Raw genomic sequence first — 26,846 nt, forward strand, 5'->3', positions numbered from 1 at the left:
TGCTGAGGCAAGCCGAGGTACGAGGTGAAACGATGCGAAACTTCACTCTGAGCGCACTGATTAGAAAGTACTGATTGTCTATTTACCTGATAAAAATAAGATACATGCACACAAATAAAATGGCATGCACAATTTTTAGCTGATTGAAGCCAGCTAAAGACCTCAAATCTGTCCTTTTGCTTAAAGCAAATTTATTGTCAATCGGTATGTCGCTGTATCAGCTATAGTACAGCGTCAATTTGGAACGGACTGGCAAAAAAAACTATACTGCAACATTGGAGTACATTTTCGCCTTCCGCAATATGCAAATAGCTGAGCATAAGATATAAACACTGCACTGAACTTAACAGTGATTTGGTTTGCTGTAGTTTGCCAGGAAGCGTTATCCTCGTGATTATATAGTTTTTATTGAAATAAACCAACAAGGTAAGAAGTCATCCGCTCACCGATAACAGAGATGCAACATGTCATCTTTATATTACTAACTACTCAACGTAGCTTATGTGCACAGAATCGGGTAAATTGTATTTTATTTAGCATTTTATTGGTAATTCATCGGGACCAAATGACAAAGAGACATGGTATACCTGAACTCAGATGTCGATACGCGGCTCACCTGGTAGTTACAATGTGTCAACGGCCAAATATCCTGATCAAGATAAGCGATATTATCGATTCGGAGGCTTAATTTGCATGTGTCTATATAGTGACAGATAGAGCAGTGGGGGAGTAAGGATCAGTGCCAGGAAAGTGACACCACAAGACAACTATTGCTGTTGCTAGTGCTCATTTTGTGGCAGTGCCTCGGCGGCTGACAGCCACTCAGCCGCGGCATTTGCTGTTGCGTTAGAGGCGGACAAGGATGACTTTCACTTCGGTGCGAAATAAACTTGTACGTGTTCTCGCCAATCAATATGAGCCAATTTGCGCCAAAACGAAAGACAATCACTTAGATCTAATCAATAGAAAAAACATTAATCAAGTCTTGTCTTAGAGTTAGAATTGTTTTATTTAAATTATTGACTTGAAAACGATTACATAGATGTTCTCCTTCCCGAGAGTCGATGAAAAGCAACTGTGGCATAATATCGAAGTTTTTTTAATCAAAAAAATATTTAGTATTTTTGACAAGCGTTTCTGGGTGACAATCTGGGTGAAATTGCTGATCTGGCATTTGTTACCTTCTGCTGTCGTTGTGGCATCTAGTACACACATTGCTACAAATGACCGAATATTATAAAATTATGGCAACAGTATGCTTAAAATAGTAGCTGATTATTAACGAATTCACATGTCTAGTGTCATACCTGGTTCTCCTCACTATTCTTGAGTCGGCGATCATTGTCGATTTTGTCCAGATCCTGCTGAGATAAAAGGGCACGCACATTGATCGTGCAAACCTTGTCGAACTCTTCTAGACTGTCCACGGGTGTCAGATCGTTTACGCTTGGTGGTAACTTGGCCGAACCTTCAACGAGTAATAGAATTGGATCTACTATAGGCTTGGTGAGATCCTGCTGTTCAACCATATCGAGATATTTGAGCGATTAGCGTCACAGATTCGAAGTTCGATTGGCTTCGATGTTGGGCGCCATGTTTGTTTACAGATTCGATATACAGAAGCACCGCCCTCTAGCGGCGTGCGCCAGAAATGGCGCCAAATAGAAATCGCTGTCAGTGTTACTCGAAGCATAATAGAGTAACTATTTAACAATGAAGAGCATTCCTGATGATTCAATGTAATATGTTGTATTTTGCTCGGATTATCCCGCAGCCGGTTAGTGGGCTTACTGTAATCTTACATGCCATTACTTACGCTCAGTTAAACATAAACTGCTGTACAACAACGTTTAGATGTTGAAAATATTTTCATCTTTGTTTGAAAAATGCAGTAATACTTGGTTGAACTAGTTTTTAATTTTTATTTCTTCGGAAGTAGTAATAGCTCTGAGACTTCGTGTTACTTTTTTACCGAATATTTTGCACTGCGTTACAGTAACAAAAAATAGCAGCGCGATCTAAATGTGATCCTTATCATTGGTGTCTCTTCGTTCAGGTGAGTTGTACGACCCTGACCATGATAGCAAGCCGAAGGAACTGAATGCTACCTGCAGAACCAAAGTTCTACAAGACCGATAAACAAGACAACAGAAAACACCAAACAAAGCCAGAACACTTACAGTAGAAGCATAGAATATACACACAAACATACCAGAACAGGCATACATATATATGGATGGCTTCTATATGCACCGAGAGCTCGAAGAATGAGCACGCTCGCGTCAAAGCTTATAGTTACACGTGCAGGGTTTGTATCATGTACATACATACACACAGATACACACAAAATGAAAGTATATAACAATGTTCGCTTTTACTCTAAAAAGTTTTAGTCTTACTTCAGCATCTGTTAAGCTGTTTGTCTGCGTTGTTTGTTAGATCGAGGCTGCTGCATTGCTGAATTTTGAATAATGGAGCCAATTCGATAGGTCAATGAAGTATGGTACTAGTTAGAAATGTACGATAGTTTAGACTCCGATCAATTCGCACTGCCCTGAAAAACTGCTCAGAAACATCTGACACGTATACGCAAATATGTTTTGTTATTTTGTACTATAGAACAGATAACCGTATAATGCTATAACAGAACTTCGTTTAATATTAATATATTATATAGCTATAGATTGTATGTATTTGTCTCTAAGGTAAAAAAAAAAAGATACAAAACTCAAGCCAATAAAATGAAAAAATAATGTTGGATGTCGGAGGTAACGTATCAACACGTACCTTTTTCCTAAATTGTGCATTATTGTTACGCGTCTATCTTGTGGTAGCAACTTCGTAAGCCAATTATATTATTTTTTACATGAAAAGTGTGATCGCATCGTGAAAACATACGAAGCATTATTTCATAAATCCCATAGAAGTCGAATCGGAATGAAAGGGGATTATATAGAATATGAAATAGAAACCATTTCATACACAATAACTGGCTGCTACAAGCTGCGCTGTAGCGCATACATGACGTAGGGACCCTCAACCTGCCCTTGTCTCGTATTCAAAATTCGTTCAGTCACATATGAGGTACTAAATGGTGACGCCAAACAATCGGGACACTACTACACTGTCGTATGCTAGGAGGTAGATCACGCTGGCGCGCTGCGTTCTTCACGCATATTGCACTTTTGTCCTTGTTATCAACAGCACCGGCAAGGGTAGTCAAAACAGCGAGCAGCGGTTAAACAGGAACAGTAGACAGAATTCAAGAGGTCCCATGTAGGCTCAAGCTTACATTGGGCATTGCATTCGCAAAATGACTGTCGCCGGAGAACACCTTGTGAGGAAGAGAATGTTGGCCATCGCAGACTTTTTCTTGGGTTTGGTCCCAGTCGGTCTGTTGACCGCCGCCTGCCCGCCCGCTCGAATTCGTAATACTTCCACGGCGGCCAGATCGATAGATAAGCAAAGGAGTGCGACCGAAAACTGCCAAAACAAGATTGGCAAGGAAACACGATTTATATATATATATATATATATATATATATATGAGCGCATGTCTGTGAGAGTGCGGTAGCACGCAATAGGTACTAAAATGGTTTGAACGCGTTTCTGAAGTAACACTAGTTCTTTGGTAATTGTAACTAGTCATTTGTGCTGCGAGGTACCTGGCACTAGCATTTCCAGAAGCACATGGATCGCGAAACGGCCAGGGAATAGCAAACGAGCGAGCAAATGAAGGAACTAACAACGAAGTCATTTTGTGGCTGCTGGTCGTGGTTAAGATAGTTAAGAGCGGTGATGATGATAGGGTAAAACGAGGTGTATGAGGATGAAAATGAGGGTAACGGCGAGAGGGGGAACTGGTTGGGGAACAGTTGTTGATAAAGGTGTTGATGTGGTGGTCGCTTCGGTGACTGCCCATTTTGGCAACGACACATACAGTTCGTAGGCGATGCCACGATTAGACGCGGGCCCATGTGATGATTGTCCGCTGCTGTTGCGGCGGCAGCGGCGGTGCTGGGGGAAAAGTGCGCCAAAGAAAACCTCTATTGGTCGGCCCGTCGAAGTGCTCACTGTTTGTTGAAGCCGCATCTGCCGTCGCAGCTGAGTGGAGGGACGGCCAAGGCCAAAATAGTTGGTACTCTCTTTCGCTTTTGACTCGTTCTTTGATTTGGCCTTTTTTCTGATTGCTTACCTTTCGCCACCGTCACGGTTTTCTTCGTTTTCTTCGTGGGCTGTCTCATGTAGGGCATTGAGCGATATATGCATAGATATTTCGGTTGATTGTAAATCAGTCTTGATCTTTGGTTTGATTTGATATTTTTGGATACATAAGAACCAATAAGTTACTGAGTTAATCAATGCCGTTGTGGAAAAAACGGAAAGACATACGCATTCAGATAGATTGGGACGTGTTTACGAGTATGTCAATAATTGACTTATTTAGTGTTGAAGAAAAACACATTTCGTTCTCATTAGCCCTAGACTGTACTGTGCCAATGTAGACGATTGCAATAAACACATAATAACAATAGTAAGAGAAAATAGCGCGTTGGTAATTATGACATAGTACTAATTTCGAATTTATACGGGCGGCAAATTTTATGAAGCTTCAATAAAAATCAAATACGCTGATCCCGATCAAATGCGTGTCAACCCCACCCCACGGTAATGTTCATGTATCGTTGCATTGTTCCTGTTGATCTGTCCATCTGGGTCTGATAGCGTTCCAGCCCACATTTACGTCGTGTACGGGTACGACACTGCTAGTTTTCACAATAGTGACGAGACAAACACCACTGTTGCCAGCTAAACTGAATATGTAGAGAAACACTTCGCTGGTTAGTGTTATGTTTGATCCGTCCAACTTCTGGTTGGTAATTTCTAAATGGGAAGCGAGGGCCAGCGAATAATATGTTAAAAGGAATGGCTGAACGGTTGCTGATCATGCTGAGGACCAATAAATTGACCTAGACTATGCAGCCATTGAAGAATACGGTAAACACAATATAACATGATTACAATAGCAATTAATGGCCAAAAAACACTAATGTCTATGGGGATTAACTAGGCAGGCTTTCCTACATTCAGCTTAGATTAATGTTCTGCAAGGAAGCGTGACAACTTCTAGTGCAATCACCGAATATCATACAGACCCTTGTCATGTAATGTAAAAATGGGAATCGTCATTCGTTATCGAACGTTTCCTTTGCGATGCAGGCAGATACGTTTGACGATAAGTTATATCCTGTATAGATACTATTCGTATGCTTAGAATCTGTGTTCAAACAAAAGTTTACCTTTGTGCAAGTGTGATGCCAAGGCTGTTCTACAACAAAAAAAAAGAACGAACTTCAAGCTGTATAAAGGCTTCAATTTGCGTCACAGTGAAAACAACAACAGCTACCTTAGCGTTTTCATCTCATTAACATTGGCATGAATTACTGGTTTTGCAATCAGCTAGGTTACGAGCATCGGCGCGCTCAACGCCGTAACGCAAAAACAATAGTATCTCTAGTGAAACTAATGAGTAATAGAAAACTTTAATGCTATATTGCAAAGCAGGAAGTACGAATTTATTCTGAGCTTTCATTAAAAAATAAAAAAAGGAAAGACAACCCCCTTATGGGTATGCTTATCCCACAATATGACGGGAGTACACTAATAACGTTAGTAGGCGTAACTGTGTTCCACTACTTCAGTCCCAGGCGGTCGCGCTGGACAGTCTTTTCCTCGGCGGAAAAGACTGTCCAGCGGAAATTGGCGGAAGCCATTTAAAAGTCTGACGCTTTCACGCCATCTTTTTAACCTTCGCACACTTCATAATATAGTGCGATCAGATACACCTATCATCTCAAAGGCTCCGTTGTTTTGGCATTTTGGTAAACATGTAATTTCAAGGACTGAAAAAACAACGATAACAACCGCCAATTAAGTCTCTGACGATGATCGTGTGAACTATAAAAATCCCTGAAATGTCATTATTGCGCACCAAATATCGCTGCGCGTGTCATGTACTAAGTTCTTTGTATAGTATTGTGTTACTCATATATCAATTTTTATCTCAATAATAAAGTACGTCCTCTGAATGGTAGACATTTGTAAATATGGAGACTTGAGAAATGTAGTACACATCAGCAATTGACGGTCATTTATCTTACATTTCTTCTCGGAAGTGTCAAAAGTTCAAGCTTTGTACTGTGCCGATGCCGTTCCTTTATTCCAAGGCCAAGCTTGTGACGTCCTAATTATGAGCGTCCCTCTTTCGTCCTATCCTTGATGTATACGCTTGTTTGGATGCAATATTAAACGCGGTCTCGTTTCATTCGTCTCGAAGGCAAATGCACTTATTATCAGGCCGTAAGGCTGGAGTATTGCGACAATAGTCAATGTCCTCTGTGCAGCAGTGACAACCATAGGAGAGTTCGGAGTATGTTGGGGCTGTTTTAGTTCAAGAGACAGTCAGAAAACGATTAGTGATGCACGCATCCGTAATGGCAGCGATGGCGGCAGAAGTTACAGCAAGTACCATCTTATCGTATACGAACGCAAACGAGCGTGTGGCATTTCGCAGAAGGAACCAGTCTCTGAACTTCAGCGTCCCAGGCCTGAGTCGCACCTTAGGTAGCTCATTTAAGCGAACCAGCTAATTGAACTATGCATCCGAGAAAAGGGACTGTCATCGCAATTGCCACCATGCGCATATTACGGCGTACCCGCCCAAGCTATATAGGGGCTGTATAATGATTATTACAATGACAGTTACTAACCAGCGCTACCGTGTCGTCTACATTGTAACGATGCGTACTAATTGTTGAGTGTTACGTTCGGTATCGCCGTTAGGCGTTCCGTTAGACAGCTGGCTCCTAGCACGAAACGAAACGCGTCTACGCCCGGAGTCGAACCTAGACCATTGCGTGTTCCTAAAGTTACGAAGCACTACTCTAGAAAGTGTAGCTATCGTTGCTGCTGTCCGGCAGCCATTGCGTCTGCTTGTGTCTTTATGTACGCGTGTATCCGACTATCGTATATTATTGATACTTAAAATATACGACATCGCAAGGGGCCCTCCTCTTCCTTAGTCAACCTTTAACGTTCGTCTTTTGCACAAGTGAACGGCCAAACTGGGCTTGTTAAATGCCAAATGTGGTGTGGGCTTACAGCCGACTACCATCAGATACTCGGCATATGCATATGTCTGTATATAATACTGTGAAGCAATATTAGTTAAAGTTGGATGGATTTAATCGTTGCAGCAGAGTCGTATAGAGCGGCACCGCTGGATGCGTTTTTAGATATAAGATGAGATAAAGACATCGAAATTTTCGACAAATAAGGACCAATAGAAAAGAGACAGTTGTTGGTTGGGAAAATTTTGGCTTCTTAGGAAGCCACGTGCATACGATTATGGAGAATTGATATTTTGTCTCCAGTCGACTGACAATCGGGACTTTTGATCAGCATACACGTAATGACAATCAGAAGGCAAACCTGCGGTTCATCCACTTACTCCAGTCTCCCTCGTCTACCGTGCCTTATACTAGTGACATGCCGTGGTACGTTTCTCGTGTAAACAGAAGCGACTATTTCGGACGCTGAGGCAGCTGCACAACGATCAGACAGTAACTGCTAGCTGGCCGAATAAGCGTTGAAGACGGTGCGACGGCGGCTGCAGTAGACAGAGAAGCTGGGTCAAATTGGCTATATCGTCATTGGGGCAATTCAATATATTCGAATAATAATAATATACCTACTGTGTGTGTGTGCTGGTGATGCTTTGCCATCTGCCACGTTGGTGCTTTCTGTGTTAAGAAGGCAAGCATGGCTTACGGGGGCAAGAAATGAACTAGGAAACTTAGCTGGGAGAAGAGCTATCCATCTATTTACATCGCGTCTGGAGGCAATTCAACACGAACGACTACGGCGAATTTGATTTTCGAATGGCTTTAACGTTGCCACTGTGACCGCCGCCAATCTGCCAGCTTTTTTTATTGGACTGACTTTAGATGCATTCATCTAACTACACGTTCGAGGAAACAAAGACTTCACTATGTATTGACCAAGACGTGTGCAGGGCAAATATGTAAAAAAACAAAGTGACTTTCTACGTGGTTGGCACGGTGCATAACAATGATAGCGTATATCCTAATCCTGTTTACAATAGGACCCTCCTCAGATGTTCGCCCGTACGTTAATATCGCGAGTTGTGTATTTTTAGTATTGCTGTTTATGCCACTGTAGAGGTTCTTAATTATAACGAACTGATACTTACTTTTTATTGATACTTAAATATCCGAAATAGTAGTCGGATTTTGTTTATACGAGGCTGAATCTCTCAAGCCAATTGTATTATTTCTAACTAATCATTACTATTTGATATACAATGACTGATTGATGTGGCAGCAGAAAAATAGCGGATTTTTTACAGCTCATCTGTCGACGGTTTACCACCAACGATCGTAAACTTTGCGATATTTTGACAGAGCGTTGCATTGCAGTAGATGTTCTATTTGTTGCGAGAGTAATTTTTCTTAAGGTTTGACCTAAGGCATCAACCAATTACTAGAAAATAAAGTCACCTGTTTGGTACCTCGCAGTGATTTCTTAGATCGTACTCATCGCTTGGTAAATGCTGCGAGGCCCGCATAACAGCAGAGTCTCAAACACGACCGGGAATAGTTCTGAGTATGCGCATTCTTTCTGCAGGAGAAATTTTGAAAATGTGACATTTTGCGCTTTGCAGAGTACGGTTATGTAAACTACTTATCGCCATCGACCGTTGCCTTTCACAGACGAGCATGAATACTGACATGTTGGCTGTCTCCTTCTTATAATTTTCCTCTAATTGCTTTTTGCATGTAGGCTCTGCTACGTGCTTTCGGTGAAGTTCGTTCGATGAAATCTATGGTAATTCTCTCGCTTTTATTTGGTCCACTTATAGTTTCATTTCTTGTGCCTAGCGTATTTGTTTGCGAGGGTGCGTGCCTCTATGGGTGCGTGTAGCTTTCTTGACAGGAATGCGATGATACCGAACTTGGAGGTAGACGAAGACAAATTGGGGAACAGATAACGTGCACAGTGCACGACACCGAATCAGTGCCATCAACTGGTCAAACATTTTATTTTTCGATAGAACACAGAAGCCCGTTCTGTTAGTCGCTACCCCATCAAGTCTGTAACTAAAGGTGAACATCATACAGTCATCGAGGATTTCTACATGCTCTTTTGCTATGGCTGTGTGTGTATGAACTATACAGAGTATATCTGTGTGAGGTTGCTGCTGCGCAAATGGCAACAATCGGCTACACATACAAGGCCTGTAGGTACGGGTCCGAAAGCTGCCCTTGTCTGGTGGTGCACCTTTAGAGCAGACCGACAGGCCCACTAGCTTTGTCTAACGGTCCGGCAGCCGTAGCTGTAGCAAGAGAGCTAGCGCGATGCTTCGCGACGTTTCAAGCCAACGTGACATTTGTTGTTGTTGTTGTTGTTGTTGTTGTTGCCACCGTTGACGACCGTTCGAACGCCACTCATGCATAAAGATCAATTGGAGGATACGCTTAACTTTCTGCGTGAGCCAGTGGAAAAAACTTTTCAAACGCAAGTGTAATTTCGATGTCAATGCTGATGTTGGTAGCGATAACAATAGTATTGTTGCTCTAGTTTGACACGATCGGATGGCACCCGCCGTGGGCGCTCTCGCTTTGTAGTAGCACGCTCGCACACTGAAAACACACAATTTCGTCAAACGGGATATATACGTGCTTCTCAGTTTTACACGACGCTTAAAAATTGAAACAACGTCTTATTGGCGTCTCAAAATTACACTCTACGACATTATTACGACAGGAATAGGCCAGGGGCATCTTATTTCTCCTGTGGAGGAAATGACCTCCAACAACGATTGTAGCTACCTAATTGACCGATTATTGCTATTGCGATTGTCATATCAGTCCTACAACAAGAATTACGCGATATCCACAAGGAGAAACTGTCCAAGCCAGAATAACCCACGTAGAGTTTAGTCCTGTGCAACGCTTTTACATACGCAACACTCATCTTTTCCGTAAAAAAAAAACAGTTAAATACCCTTCAACTGGTATCGAGAAAATCGACCTTCGTTATGCGAAGAATAAATCATGCGACTAATTAGTTTTCATTGCACTAGAACTACTAATAGACTTAGTTCCTGCGACAACAGCATCTGTTTCTGTATCGTAGACTCTAAACTTCTCTAAGTTTTACGTATCGTATCGCCACTAGGCAATCCATCTGGCTTCAAGCATGAGCCAAAGTGTGTTTCAGCCCAGCATTCGAACCCAGATCACAACGTGTTCCTAAGCCGTCTGATGGGATACCTTACAGCAGTGCCAGACGTGAAATTCAAAACATTTTTTACTTTTAAGATTTTTCTTTTATGCGTTGCTTTATTTCGACACAAGTTTTAAAATAGCTGCTTTAGTTGCGTGTTTCCCACAGATGTTTTTGTCGGGACGTTAGACCCGTTAAGAGAACGAACAAAATATCAAATTAAAACATCAGTAATTTTCTTATAGTGCTTTCGTCCTCACTCTGCCATTTTTCTCATCCGGTCAACACACAGGACTGGCGTTGAAAATTTCCTCGTCGATACTCTTTTCACTTTCAAATGTACGTTTGTTAATTTCATATGATAGTAATAAAAAAAAAAAAGTTATAATCCATCGGAATATACGGTGGATGTGACCCCATCTGAGCTATAGCATTATTATGGAGAAGGACAAGGTTGCCTTGTCTATGGCCTTTTCTGTTGAATGGCTTGATTCACTCGATCCATCTAGGCCACACGTAGGTCCTTGTTCGTCTTGTAGACTGTCTTTTTCTTCTCAAACATTTTGCAGAACATAGAACCCAGCCAAACACAAATCACCGTTTTCTTGGAATAGAAATCTGGCTTAAACCTAGGTGGCGTATCTCTTGGGAGAACTAGCTATTTTTCTCTACCTGTATTTCTCTGCGTTATGTGGACGTGGGGGCACCGCTTATTGTCGTCAGTGACGACTCTGAGTAGAAACCTGTCATTACGGCTGCGTGCTGACCAGTGCCGAACAAGGTGTTGGGGAGCAACGAGAAGCTGCTCGCTTAACTCAGGGGTAGATAAGGTCCTAATTTTTAAGTAAATTTTATAGATCCAGTATGCTTGTCGATAGCTGCATGGCTGCAGTTTATTTTCTCGCCCAGTTTAGGGATTGTGTTCCTTCAGTAGTGTCCCTCTAAAAGTCTTTTTAATAGGCCGCTATCGACTTTAAATAGCCGTTTCGTTATAGTCTCCTCGCTGCCCAGGACATAAAGACTCGATGCTGCTGCGTTAGCTGTTTGACCTCGGCGGAAAGAAAAATCGAAAGTAGGTATAGAAGATGCACTTTCTTTTCGTTTCGAACTCTCGCCTTCGGAACCTGAATTTAAACGAAAATCTCTTAATGCTCAATGAAATTACGATGGATTTAATACGAAACAAGATACTTTTGAATAGTAAATAGAAGTAAACAAACAATAAAGAAGTAAAAAAGGAAGTATTTAAATCGAATCGAAGTGACGAAAATCACAAAGTAACTAATGCTTCCGTGAGGGAAACCTCTAGACCACAGTGATAGACATGTGCACTTTACCAATGTAAATTTAACAATGTGTTCTTTTATGGTAACAAAGAACCTGGAAGAATAGTTGATGAGGCTGCCTGGTTTTGCGAATGTATCCCGAAAAGCTAAGAATCATTAACTGTTTTAGGCTTCAAGGCTCGAAAATGCTATAAGTGTTGACCAAACATGAATGAACTGATGATTTTATGATAAAGCGGTTAGCGTCGACCGGAACGGACAGCGAAATAGAGTAGCCTGACTAGATCCTGCAATACCGTATAGTACAAGCGTCAGCTTCAGTGTTTGTAAAGATCGCTTATTCGATAACTATATTTAGAATCGTTTTGCAAAGTAGCGTTAATCTATAATATAAAGAAATGGAGAACTGATTGAAACAACTCATATATATTATCAAGGAGCATTGCTAGTAAACTTGATGAACGGCTCCTCAGTACTGACAACACAGCACATAAACGCATTAAATTGTCCAAATCTATTTAGTGGGTCGGGACAAATCTGACTAATTTTTGAATCGTATGAGAGAAAACATTGAAATTTGGGTATATGCGCCCCCCTGTGAATTTCTCAATGGATGTGCACTTGTAACTTGGGCCATTTTACCTGATCCTGTTATTAATGGATGTCTGAGTATCGGGAGTAGAATACGTTACACTATCGTTTGCGTATCAAAACGAGGAAACAACCGAACTAATACGCACTTAAGATTATAGAATATCTAAGATTAGCAATTGCTCAATTTTGTTGTTCTTTACCTAGATCGTGATCGAAGCGCTACAATTAAGATCGAAAATAATCGTCGAGCAACTATACAACGTACGATGAATTGCTACGCTATACATTAATGAAACTATATATCTATATATAGCAATATTAAGCATCTTCGTTTTGAGCAATATTTTGTGATTGTAAATGATTCATTGTTAACTCAGACTAATTCGGCATTGTCACCAAAGTCGTTTTCTTTCCATATGTCGTCTTTATTGTGCCGGTAATAAGGCCGCAAATTTTTCTTAGAGTTTATCATACGTGTTCGCATCTGTACTGGACTTCGTTTGTAGAGCTTTTTGTTTCTCCGTTACATCTTCACTAGTTTCGTTACAACTGCATAGTACATGTTTCAAAAAAATCCCACATTTAACTAATAGCAAGCACTTTATTCATGCTCTGTTGATTAAAAAAATTATTTTCCCTTTTTAACTACTTGATGTGTAACCACTTCCGCTATCGCTTTCGATATTCTAGTTTCTGTTTTTAGAATGATCGCACCAGCAAGTATTGTTCTTTGCTTAAAACCTCCTCTCAGATGCTTTCACATGGTAGATTTCAGCGAAGTTTCACAAATTTGAAGAGGAACAAACTTCATAACTGCAAGTTGACTTCAAACTTTAAATGATAGCCCTGCCTCTGAACTCATCTCTCTCTCTCTGATTATATTTGATTAGCTTACAATCGTCAATGGCCAAAAGCCTGACGCTGAATACCTACGAAAATTTCGTCTGCTAATGTTACGTAGCCTAGATATTAATATTAAAATATTCGGTATTAAGCTACTTCCTGGTACGCTATTTTGACGCGGAATTCTACGTTACTAGTGGGCTCCAGCAAAACTGGTGACTTGTTGATAGTGTGAAAAATAATCTTGGCTAGCAAGTCTAGTACCAAAAGCCGACAGTTTATCATAAGCAGATTAGCCCTCGAAGCTTTTAATTCTTTCAGAGACAAGAGATATCAATTGGAGACGACGATTTGATTGTACAATAAAGCACTAGGGCGCATGACGTTTCGCATTCGTTTTTAAAGATCATCCCATAAAACACTGTTTAGCGCCGATAACAGTTCGGCTGATGCATTTACTATTTGAATACGATTTGGTTACAAAGAACTCGCAATTATTCGCGTTTGCACTAAAACTATAAACGGGCAAAAATCGTTTGAAAAACTATTACACATGTCCTGCCATCGTTGCAGCATAACTTTTCTCAATACTGAAATTAAGTTGCATTCAATTCGATTTCTCCGGACAATTCTAGAAATGGCCGGAAGCATTTTAGGCGCATGCGTAATACAAACAATTTCCTAAGTGGTGTCATGTTTTAAATAGACAAATGAATGATTTCTCATGTGGACACTGTATCATTATCTTCTATAACTTAAAAGCATACTCGAACCATGCTTGTTTACATATATGCATTATGAAAGATTTAAGACCAAAATGTTAGGTTTTATTATAACCGCCGGGTGACGCCAATGAAGCGCAGTGAGACTGATCTGTTTTCTTATACATACTAACAAGGCCTATCGCAGGATACGGTTATATATATATATACACACTTATATATCTAGCTATATTAAGTGTAGTCGGAAAAGCAGGGAAATCATAGTGCGCTGCTTTTCACGTATATCAAAGCTTAAAAGCGGCACTCACGATGGGCTAAAGATATGTAGGTCCCGAATCTAGAAAATTAGAAGAGATCGCAACAACGGCACAAGAAAGCGCTTTCTTGTATATGGCTGAAGCAGAAAGAAGCACACATTTGTGCTCCTGGTCGTGTTGTTTGCGTGTGTGTGTGTGCCTGTCTATCTGTCTTTGACTGTTCTTTCTGTTGTTGTTGTTGCTGCTGCTGCTGCAAGCGCCTTGTTGCTAGCATCTAAACTACCTTACCACGGAAAACTTTCTTCTTCATCGCTATAGTGAGAGTCTTTGCCATTGGCTGATGAACGCAAGCCGTTCACGTTTCGGGGCGAATAGCAACAGTGGCACATTTGGCCGGTCGGAGTAACGTAGTGCCCAAGTAGACGGGAGATCCAGAGCCTAGTCAATCGTATCGAAGAAGTCGGCATCGCAATTGCCGACGGTTTCGTAGCTGGAGCAGCGGCTAGGAAGGCAGATATTGTAGTAACGTTACCGCGTATCACGCCAACAACAGCTACAGCAATCAATCCGCTTGGTTCGTCGCTTCGTCGGCCGTTCAGTTGCATAGACGAAACCGTTTGCCATCGCGGCCCCCTTCGGGATCAAAACTCGGTGCTGCTGCTGCTCCAGCCACCAGTCACTTGGTTCGACGTTGTCGCTACTTCTTTGGCGCTGTCTCGTCAGCCCGCCGGTCGGTCATTCGTTCGTCTCGTTCGCAACGGTAACCCACAAGTTTCTGGGTTAACCGTTACCCAGCTGCAGCGACGGACTGACCTATATCCTGGCAACTCGTCGGCTGGTTCTTGTCTAACGAGCGGCCGCCGCTTCTGCAGCGCACAGAACACGGTTGTTCTTTACACACAGCCATTGCCTGGCAACCAGCGACAGCAGCAGTTAGATAGCGAGTTAGCCAGTCGGTCGACAAGTCCGCTTGCCAGCCATCCAGAGGTCCGGGAAGAGCACTTCTTCAGCTTCAGGGTGCACGATGCACCGACAACAGGAGCGACTGAAGTAATAGCGGCGGCCACGGTAAAAACGACGTTGCATGCGATGAGCTCTAAGGCCGGCCTCGCGTCGCTGGTGCCGCTGCTTCTCCAATCCCTAAGCTGCTCTTGCCGTTATTGTTGTTATGGCTGTACCGAAGTCGACTACGACCACGACTTCGCCGTTGTCAGAAGCAACAACAGCAACCGCTTCAGCAACAGGATCGGCTTCAGCAGTTATAAAGAAGAAGGCACTCGAACGCGACCAGATCTTGTTGGTGTGGCATGGCATGATATGGCGGCACTGCAACAGAAACAATTACAACAACGGCAGCAACAACTACGGCTCTCTTTCGCCACAGAGCGGTAACGGCGTTTATCGAAGAAGATCAAGCAGGGAAGCTGGTTGGCTGACTGACTGACATCTATCGAACGGCGACGCTAATCGCCGTTCCCAGCTGCGCAGACTGTCCGTCCTTCTATCTCATCTCATTCTAACATCGAATGAGACGCAATCAGCCAACAACGAGGAAGAGTTCTCCGCCTCGCCGATGCTAAACGCTGGCGGACCACAAACCCGCGATCTATTTGGTGAGTTTACCATATGCGTATGTGTGTGGTGTTTAATAGCGAATGGTATGCAGGGCGACGGGCAGATCCAGATAGAGCCGCAATGGATCGACCCGGGGCACACCGCATCGGGGGCTTCGATAACTCCAAATCCAGTTCAACAGGGCAGTTGACCCAGCTAAATTATACCGAGCTAAATGCGCACATTACGAGCTATAGTTACTCTGTCCTGCGATTGCCTTTTACATGCCTACATTCGTCATTCGAATATCACCACCACACGACCTATTAAAAACATACTCAAATGTGATACTAAGCTTTTGATGCAGGATTAGATGCAATTATTAATTAAGTTATTGCAGTATATACAAGAACGTAGGCTGTATGGGCCAAAATTTACTTGATATAATTGTTGACAATAATCAATGCCATAGAAAGAAAGTATGCCAGTAATCCCACTATTATCTAGTTTAAACGAGTTCACAACAATTCGATAATATTCGACGATTGAAGGCGCCTATGTCGTCCCATGTGGTCTTACAAGGTGGCGTTATATGCGTCAGAGATATCCATACACTTATAATTTTACGCGAGGACTGTAAAGGGAAAATGTCCTTCCTTCTTGAAAAGGATGTGATTATGGCCAAAAATACGATGCTTTATAATCAGAGTGAAGCAGGCAAAAGACTATTCTAAAATAAGGTCGCAGGAAGTTCTTCCGCGTCAAGTGAGGTCGACGTATAAATGGCTCTAATACACCGATTGATAAGTTATTTGTTCAAGAAAAACGGGGGAAAATATCGCTCATTAGGACAAACTTGACCCTGCAGAAGTCCATACAGCTGTTGTAATTATATGTAATACTTGTATAAATTATTACCTATGTGGCATTCTGGTCCATGACGGTTACAATCGACAACGTAGTACATATGTGAGTAATATTTCTTCGTTCGAATGGTGCATTAAGTCAATAAGATCGTAATAACTTCTTTTAAAGGCAATCATATATGACACATTGTTGACGACAACTGTGTGGTGCGAGCAGAATGGGTGGAAGTTTACGTCACACATATACGCTTTCCGACTCACTTAAGACCACTTTTTTTTTGTAATATTAGCATCCGATTCCGTATCTATTCGAAACCCAGCGGCCCATATAGCCCCATAACATCCTGATCTATTTAATCCTTCAGGGTGGTCATCTAACATATTCAATGTAATAACTTTTCTAAAAGCTGAATTAGTTTTAATTTGACTTTGAATTGTGGCTCTACAACAGGTAAGAGTGGTCGAGAAAAAAAATCTAATTAATAAAGTTCTCTATGACTCAACAAAAGTTCGATAAAGTGCAAAAAAAACATACTTTTCTGTTTTTGCGCGAATCGCACTGAGCTCCTGACCGGCACGCAACTCGAAAAATCTAAAAGTTTGATAGTATTCAATTTTAAGATCAATGTTCCGATAAAGCCGGGAAAAAAAACGGAACGGTTTATATATTAGAAAACCAATGGCATTTCTATTGGAGTGTCTGCCTTATGAACATAGGACGAATTTAATGATAAGCAATAACATTCTCCCTAATGTCAATCCTCAGTTCTGCATTCAAATATAAGTTTGTCTGGCTTAGAAGAAAGAAAGGGAGAATAAATGAACGACTATGGGTCCGAATTTAGGTCAGACTTGAAGTCATCAACGCCAGACCAACGGATATGATAAGCCAACATTAAAAAGCCTGATCGTATTGGACTTCCAAGGGGAGCGAAGCCATCTTGTCGACTTAAAATTCTACAGCTTTAGAAGTTGGCTCTAATACGCCGGGTCTGCGCGCCATCCGCATGCTAAATTTCAAAATGTATCTGAGACAAACAAAGCAAAACAATCGTACTGTTATTATGCAACACGTAGTCAAACGATCAATAGCAACTCGTTATTTCCGAACGTGTGTCAGCAAATAAAACGTTTAATTTCCCTAATTTTCATCAAACGTGTGTTTATTAGATTTATGTAAACAACATTACCTGGCCGATATGTAAACATTGTAACGAGTTATACGACGTACCTGTTCACGTATCTATTCTACTCAGTTTTTGAAAGCGAGTTTTGTTTACCATCGTGATCAATTCATCCTTCTATTCATGATGAGATCGTGCCATTTTCAGTTTGGGTTATGTAAAACTAAGCGTGTATGACATCGGCTTGCCCTCTTCGAGCCTCTATTGGCACAGGTTTGCCCAGTTGGACATCATCTTTTCCGTGAACCGCTCAACAAGCAAGGGAATACAAGATTTAAATGTTTACAAAAAAAAAATTTATATTTATGCGCGCGTGTCATTCCTTAGTTCCTGTTTGTTGGAGTCCTGTGGCAGCTGTTGTCGCCGCTAGGTGTCGTTGTCATTATCTTTTGGTATTTCGAAGATTGATCCGTTAGCAGCACAAGTAATGTCAATATCGAGGTTATATTTGCTTGTTCAGCTTCCCGCCATTGGCAAAGCAGCTGCCATACCTAGTGAAGAACATTGGCAACAGCATCCAGGGTAGCATCAACAGAGCAAATGAACGCTATCAACGGAAGCCAAATCGTTACTGCCGCCGCCGCCGCCGCATCAGTAACGTCGCTGCTGTCGACTATTAGCACTTTCTGCTGCAACAAAACTAATTAAAGTTTGTCGTATAGTTCATTAAGGTGCTTCATGAAGTCGACGTCACTACCGGCTAGAGCAAGCGCCATCACGATTAAGACATTTGTGTACATAATATAGAAAGGACGTCAGAGGAATACGCGTGATTATAATAACAAGAACAAAAAGAACTGACAATACGCATCCATATCCTGACAAAGGCGATTCATTCCCACTTTTTGTTCAGAAAACGACAATCGCAGTGTGGTGACAACAAAATCGAGTATCGGTACATTTATTGTAGGATGCTATGAGGCTCTTTATTGCTTTCATATACATATATAGATACACTTTTTATACGAATTATGCTGAGGTGTTGGACAACTTAAACATGCAGCTGTGATAACGGCGCAACGCTTCTATACGCCGATGGCAGTAATAGCAGTCAGCTAGCGCTCGCTCATGAAAGCTAACGTTAGATAGACTATACATCGTAATACGGTAAGCGCTATTCCGACTTCCTGGCCAAGTATGACCGTCACCTTGGACTCAGGGCCGTCGATTTACGCCGCTGCTGTTCCTGCCATTGCTAAGGCTTAATTCTGTTTGAACGCTGACTTTCCGACGCTGGATGATGTATTAGCAACGCTAGTAGCGCTCAGTCAATATAGTATTTTTGGAGCTGTTTTGCCATCTGCTGTTGCGCTACCTGACCATAGGGCTAGTATAGTAGCGGTAGTAAAACCCCAAACTTAATGCCGGTTCCGCCCTGACCCCCCTACGAACGATTTGGCGCTCACAGTATGCAGGCCGATAGCGAGTATGTGGACACCATCACATGGTTGTTGTGTGTGTGAGCTACTGGAGCAGCTCACTACCATGCGCATATGTATATATAATATATATTCTCTTATGATGGGCACATTTATTTACTAGCTTATCGTACTCTGCTATGAACAGCGCTGGAGAATATACACCCAGAAGTCTGCTGAAACGCTGTCTCTCTTGTTAAGACGATATGAAGCATGGCATAACAACAAAAGCAGTTGTATATTGCAATGTAGATATATATGACAAACAAACTATCGGGTTTTAAGCTGGTTAGGATATCCGAGAAGCAGATCCCGGATAAGAAAAAAGTAGCTTTTGTCCCAGCGTTATAACGGACAGTTAACCAACTAATTAACGCCGAGAGCTTTGATTACAATGGCACTGGGTTCGCCCGATGAACTAAGGTTACTAAGGTGATAACTGTTATATATTATCAGACCTTGCTCTCATTGATCCGAAGATCATCACTTCGGGGAAGTGCGTGTACATTCTATATTAGCCGATCATGAAGACATGTTAAGCTCCATATAATTCGAAAGAACATTAGAAAATTTCTCGATTCGATTAAAAAAATCATCGATTGATATGCGTTTTACTTCAAGTGGTCCAAAACGGTACACGTTTAACTGAAAAATAGGTCGATCGTAATTAAATTGTTAGTAAGCAGCCAAACTAGAATTTATCACAACTTTCATACGAACACATACGTACATATCGTAGAGAATCTAGAATCTTTTTCCTATATACATACCGCATCAAATACTTTCGCCAGATCTCATCTACTCGCCGTCTAATATTAATTAATTAAATCAAGGTTGTTTGTTGATTTGATCGAATATTTCTGTTAGGGGTGACCTTCTTGCACTATGCTTCTATCAGCAGCAGCAGCAGCGACAGAAGGAACCGCCGGCGGTGCCGCTACAACAACGCTGATAAACTTCTTGTCGTTGTCGTCGCCTCTACCGCTCTACGTGTTATCAATGTCGATTGAGGTTTTCCTTTCGTATCAGTTGTCACCACGAATCGTCTCTGTCTAATATTCACGATAGTCGTGCCGTTATTGATGGTTACATGACTAGAAAAAGCTTCAGTAAGGCTAATCAAAGACTTGTGAATCTACCAAAATGTCGCACATATCGTCTGGTGCGTAGTTAAGTATATCGCGATTCGCCCGTAGATGACGTACGGTTTCGCAGTCTCATCCTGGAGTCCAATGGGGCGACCGGTTCGTTGCGAAGAGAGGTTCTAGCAGGAGCAGTGGCGAGAACGCGAGGGCGTGCGTCCCAATAGGAGTAAGATGACACAGAATAGTACGAGACGTTCCGTATGCGCGGCTACACTTCAACATTGACACATTTTGTCGGCCTATATTGATATTCATCGTGCCTTTTAGAAAAGCGAGTACAAATAGGTAGCGGGAACATGCATGTCTCGGGAAGACAGCCAGGGAGACGGGCGGACAGATGATGGCACGATAGCGTTTTACATGACAACATGCAACCGGTGTATAAATGGCCCTTCTCATGTATCTTAGGCGTTAGCCTAATTAGCCTAGTAAAAAAAAGGACCGGGTAGCTAGCTCCGATACGGGGTTCGAAACCTCCGCGAATCATCTGAAATGTCACGCACATCATTTACGGAATTCTAAATAAAGAAATACCTGCAAGCAAGCTCGTTTAGTCCCGCTGGAATGAAGGAACTTGCGACAAAATTCCGGCCAACGAGCTAGAAGTAATTGTTGAGGCGCAACGAGTCGCTTCTGTGATCGGACATTCATATACCACACATTACCACACGTTACCTGCAGCTAGTTTATTCCTTTTTCCTCCCTTTTTTCATCTTCTACCCGATTTTGATTGCGAACTGAAATACTGTGTAGGAAACAGAAGAATAAAACGAAACTGATGGAAGAAATTCACAAAGAACCGGTAACGGATCATCGCTGTCGGCAAGTCAACCGAAACCGAGTGGAAATCCATGATCCGTGCGCCCTCTGTGGCCGTGCAGTGAAGTTTGCACTTTCACCGGTAACCGTCCATTGATAGTCGTTGTAGTAGTAGTAGTAGTTGTGATAGCCGATTACTGCCATCGGTAGTTATATGCTGATTGCCGGGTACGACAGCGGAGCATAGCTTGCCAGTAGTAACCGAGCTAGCAAAACGTAAGACGGCGCCGTATATTTGTGTAAGCAACATTCCTCGGGAACGAACGTTCTACTAGGGAGAAGTTGCAGCGCAATAGGCTATGCGTTCGCCTGCCGCGGCTAGCGATTCGCTGGTGAAACATGAAGCGGCTTGTCAGCCACCTTGCACGTTGCTTTGCGTGGAAAACTTATGTTTGGTCTTCAGCATCGCAAAGCTCGGGCCCGCCGGTCGACCCAGTTGGAAGGCGAAAGTGGGACAGGAGACCGAAGTCGGGTAGATGAGTATCACGGTGATAGTGGCGCTAGTGCTGCTGCTGTTGTCATTATTGATGTTGCTGCAGCTTCTGCCGATGCCGTCTTGTGCCCAGTCGCTCAGCGTCGGGGGAGAGCAGCAAAAAGCGCAGTCCCTGTTACTGGCGCCACCACACTCGTATATAGCCTATAGAAAAAGCAGCGACTCGAATAGCAGCTGTAGCGGCGGCGACGGCCGCGTGGCAGAAGAGGCCAGAAGAGCGGACAAGGAACGCCACTTCTGCCGTTACCGCCTTGTCTAGTTAACGCTTTCACTTGCCGCTGCTCGATAGCCGCTTGTCGGTAGTTATCTTCGGCGTCGTCGTTGTTTTTGCGATTCCCGCCTGCCGTTGGCCCGGAACGGATTAAGCGGCCTGCGCCGACTTGTAAAGCGGCGAGAGGAGCGGCGCCGGGAAACGAAGAGGTAACAATGAGTGGTGAGGCGGGCTAGCTTTGATTTAAACAGTCGTAGCGTAGTAATCGCCTCGCGGTGATGCATTCTTTCATTGTGCCAAAAAATGAGCCTATTTGGCAACGACTACTGTGACAATTTACTGCACCGTTTAGCCGTCTGCTAGGGCCACCCCTCAACTGTCATATATATATATATATATAGTAGAGTTAGTCAGTAAGCAACTGTAAGTGCTGATCCTAACAAGAATGATGAGTGCAACACAAAATATTGAATCGTTTTTTTTTTTTTATTCCTTTCCTAGTCGTCAGCAAAATGGCTACGGCAAACCAGCAGCCGAAACCAAATCAGATATTCTTTAGCTATCACATTAACAATGAGATTCTTATCAACTTATTAGGGTTGCGGCGATAAACAGATGAGTTTATTTGTGAACGTCCGTCCATCTGTGCGTGTCTCAGTTTAATTTTGCGGTCCTTTTCCTATTAACGAACGCGTCGCGTATAGCCTGTGGCATTACACAGAGGCGTGGTAATTTTTGCGCTATTATATACACTTGGTTCGTTCTATTATCTAAGCTAAAGTCGCTTGAATTGAGATGACGATAATTTGAATACATAGCGAACGAATGGTAGCTGAGACATAATGCAGGACTGCGGAACTAAACAGAGCAGTACGCTGAGATATGTGTACACGGTGAAGTCACGGGTCGTTCGTTGTCAGACCACACCGCTCGCTTGTAGAAGTAGCGGTAAACAGGAAGTGCCTTGGTCAGCCGGCTGTTTCGTCGCCGCTATAGCTATAGTATCTAAATAGTGCCACCGCCGTAGGACAGACTGGGCTGTCTGCGCTTACCTGCTATTAGTCATTACTACTACTGATGCTGTTTCATCAGCATCGTCAAGCCAGCCCGACGATCATATGTTGTCAAGGCTCTTTATCTCCCTCGAACAACTCAATATGGCTAGATAATGCTTAGAACTGAGCGCACACTGATATCCATTCGATTCTCGATTGTACATGTATGCCTACTCTACCGGCATTCGCTACTGAACAGCGTCCATGCCCAGGCGAGATGATTCAAAGCTTTTATAGAGCATACTTCATTTGTCAGATGCACTTATCTCAGCGTGTGTCTGGCTCATTGGTAGGAAGTCGCTAAACAGGCGGAGAGAATCCACAAGTTGCCTATTACTCGTATTAATACGATGGCGTGTAATGCATACTATTTGTTCTCTCTTTAGAGTGATTGACCAGAGTGAAGTCCTATTGATGGACGCGAGCTTGTTGCGCATGCCCTAAGCGGCCGGCAAATAACAAACTATGCTAGTGAAGGTCGTCAACCTCGAAGTTGAGGTCCTCGACCTTCACTTCCGCCTATGACTCCAAAACGTGCGCTCGTTACCATCGGTGAGGATGGCATATATTGGCAGAAACTCACACGTTAGATGCTATACCAAAAGGGTTTTTTAAGGCTTCGGTAATAAAAAAAAAAGCTGAAATATATAGGATGTCCTTTTTTTTCTCACTTCGTTACCTAGCAGCGCTTTGGTGCCGTCTATTTCACTTGTGTACATGGTCACATTAGAGCATTACCTTTGTTATCATTTTGCTATCACATGGACTCTATAATTTTAATGTCACATACGTGATTAAGAAGATTAAATTGAAGTTATGAGTTCGGCCAGAATGACTGTCGTTGCATTGTCGTATATCTTCGTTATAAATTGCCAAACGTATCAGGAGACTGCCTTAATAAAAACATCGTTATAGAATTATCATACGAGTGGTGAGATTACCGTTGCCAATCGTCGCAGGATGTTGACTTTGCGTTTACTTCATCGCAGAGGCAGTTATGGAATTACGGATTGGATCCTGCTTCAGTTAGCTTTTGACACGCATCAAAAGAGAGTCGCAATTTGCGTAAAAACATCTGACCTTTGAAGTTATTTACCAGCGCAAAATTCTAACAAAACATTCGACGTACATTTGATGTAGAAACATACAAATTTTTTTCTATATATTTAAATACTAAAATAAAACTTTTTTTTTTTCTATTTGTATTTATTCCAACGGTTTTATGACAAAGGGTTTATTGCAAATTCAAAACTTCCCTCCTAGCCACTGCCTGCCAAGTTCCTGGATTGATAAGTGGTCACACGTAAGTTCTCTTACCGCCGAGCTTGTATGATTACGGTGGTCTACAGGATTAAAACTAACAAAAATGGAGCCGACTAGGTTACCCAGCAAATCGATTCCAGATGAACGTATATAAGGCATCTTCTAGCGTATGTGGCGACCGTCGCAAAAGGATCCTGCTAAAATCAACGTTGAACTAAAACTGCTTAGACTCCTAGTTCCGACGGCCTCGCTCGGCTGACTGATGGGATCTCGTGTAAGACCGCCGTATGACAACAGAGCTCGGAGTGAATGACCCCTAGGTGAACTGTCGAACGTGTCCTAACAGAACTCGTACAACGAGAATGAACGACAAATAAAGAGAAGCACTAGTTCTGAATAAGCGTGGTGGGTGTAAATGACTCAGAGCAGGTAGAATACAACGCCATCGGTGGGTTTAGAACAGGATTGATCGCGTGCACGCAGATAGCTTTTATGCTGACAGTGTTCTGCAGCGTCAACCAAACTATGATGACAATCCCTCCGCGGTGTGACGGTAGCAATTTTGTATTATGTTTATCGCTAGCCGCTGTTCCGTTCGTACGCTGGTGTCGTTGCTATCAAAGTCGTGTACCTGAACAATATTTTATCGCTCTTCCTTTGTTATGAATCAGAAAGTAATCTATTAAAGAAAACGACAGAAAAGGTACATTTTTTTTTATGGAAAAATTTAAAAGGCAGGTCTATGGGTTCCAGACACAGAAGCGTGTCTTAAGGTGCGTTGCCTAGAAAATCCTATAGTAAGCTAGTAAGACGCCAGATCGTTGAAAAGGATATTCGAGGAGCAGTGCTAAGCGACAGGCTCTAATTGAGCAAAATGTATTTGATATTTACATGTGACTTTTTGTTCACCGATGATGGCTTCGTACGTAAGAAGCTTCATGTTACGTTTGATTACCTTCACTTTCAAAATCCATTATCCATTTTGGCGGCAATCTGCTGACGCACCCATCGTGCGCCTTTAATCAGGGACGAAATATTAGTGACATACGTAATATATTTTAAGGTCGACCTAAATAAAATAAATTTATACTCACCACATTATATAGTAGATATGATGAGAACTGGAGCAAAAGGCGAGGGGGCGGAACAGGCAAAAAAAAAATAGGGGCGTGCAGTTACGAGTTTCGCTTAGACTAGTCCATTGAACTCTGTTCATTAATAGGTTTACAGGGTTGAACCTACCCGGAAGCGGGAAATAGTCACCGGATATTAACTAGTCGTGGGTTGGATGCTACTTAATATACTTTTGAGTTGGAATAGATCAATTCTAGGAAGCTGTTCCTGGTTACACGTACACAGAGCCTCACACGTATAATACACGTACAGCATACCTTTCGATGTATATTTATTTATATTCTACATATATGTTTGCATTGTATGGTTAATGTGCGCGGATCATAGATATGAACATTGCAAAAGTGTGTATATTGTAATTATAGCGGCTTGTTAAGAATTTATGAGCTTGTATCTTGTTTGCGTTTTTTTTTTTATCCTGTACAGTAACCTCCGATAGGGCCTGTTGCCAATTCAGAAACGCTCTTGCGTCCCCTCCACTTTCCTACTTTATACTCATTGATACTGCAAAATATTAAGCTTTTGATAAGATTTATCCCATTGTCGGCATCTCACTTGTCTTTGTCACAGGAACTTCGCGCCATTTTCGTTGGTAGTTCACTGCGCTCTATCTAAGTAAAACAAAATAAAAGCACGACGACGACGTCATCGCATTTTCCAATCAATTCGAAGCGGGTCGGTGCTGCCTATGCTTAACGTTCAAGACACATCAGCAAAACCGCTGCTCTCTCGAACGTCATCTGAACGGAACTCGGTGGACCGCTCCGTTGGGGACCGGCCAGTTGATGATGGTTGAGGTCGGCCACTCATCTCTTTGCTGTAGAGGGAGGTCATCGACCCTCTGCCGTCTCTTGTCTATCCGCGTCGTTTAACGCGCGCGCGAGCCGCTTCTATCTGTAAATACGTTCCTACTATCGACGTGGACTCAGAGAGAAGAGGAGATGAAAGGAGGGGGGTAAACGGGCAACAGGGTGCGGCAGAGCAAATAACAGCACAATTGTAGCAAGAGTATAGAGGAAACAGTTTAACAACAAATACCGTTCGATACCGCTGTCAACGAATCAAGCCTCACTGCTAATGTAGCTAAGCTGATGGTGTTTTTCGATCTTACGCCGTCTGCCGCTTCAGAGCAGAGATGAGCCACACCAACGACGTAAATAACAATTGATAGCAGCAGGAGGAGCAGCAACATGAGATGCAATGAGTTTTATGGCATACTGCACGATAATGCTCGAAACAAATGCGTTAAGTTATTTGACAATTGTCTATTATAAATTGGCTAGCTATAGCGTTTGGCATCGAAATCAATGCGATGTTGTGCGGCAAGGTGCTGTTGATAACGCTATAAGACTCAAGCTCATTTTTTCTTGAGGTTTAACAACGAGTCATTCAGAGATGACTGCAAAATACAAAGCAAATGGGAAAATATAACATGATTGTTTTTTTTTTTCTATAGTGACGATTTAATAACTTAGGCATTCTATACGGATCAGCGATGACGGCCCTAGATATTCTTCAACAACGGCAAAGGCCGGGCTGTGTATCCACCTACAGTGGCACTGTCGCTGTCGCTGCTGATGACGACAATGAAAGTGACAATAATAAAAGTGCCCTAGCGACCTTAAAGTCGTATCGGCAGGGGTGAACGGCCTCAATTAAGCGCTCCTCCGTTGCGGAGGCAGTAGCGGTCAATC

The 26,846-nt window shown here is 42.5% G+C and overlaps 2 protein-coding genes across 13 annotated transcripts in view; one reads left to right on the top strand and one right to left on the bottom strand.

Annotated features, from left to right (window-relative positions):
- The window catches only part of LOC111270797 (U7 snRNA-associated Sm-like protein LSm11), a 32,448-nt gene extending 29,761 nt beyond the window's left edge, over window positions 1–2,687 (bottom strand). For 5 of the 7 annotated variants that reach the window (XM_022851202.2, XM_022851206.2, XM_022851201.2 and 2 more), the window contains exon 1: window positions 1,308–1,624. In XM_022851202.2, coding sequence (XP_022706937.1) covers window positions 1,308–1,529 — 222 coding nt within the window. In that variant the 5' untranslated portion in view covers window positions 1,530–1,624. Of the gene's footprint in view, window positions 1–1,307 lie in introns of all 7 variants that reach the window. The other 2 variants (XM_022851204.2, XM_022851205.2) reach the window with 2 other exon arrangements.
- The window catches only part of LOC111270799 (uncharacterized), an 82,299-nt gene that overhangs the window by 41,031 nt on the left and 14,422 nt on the right, over window positions 1–26,846 (top strand). The window lies entirely within an intron of this gene.

The sequence above is a fragment of the Varroa jacobsoni genome, unplaced genomic scaffold (genome assembly GCF_002532875.2).
Source record: "Varroa jacobsoni isolate VJ856 unplaced genomic scaffold, vjacob_1.0 contig00123, whole genome shotgun sequence".
Taxonomy (NCBI): Eukaryota; Metazoa; Arthropoda; class Arachnida; order Mesostigmata; family Varroidae; genus Varroa; species Varroa jacobsoni.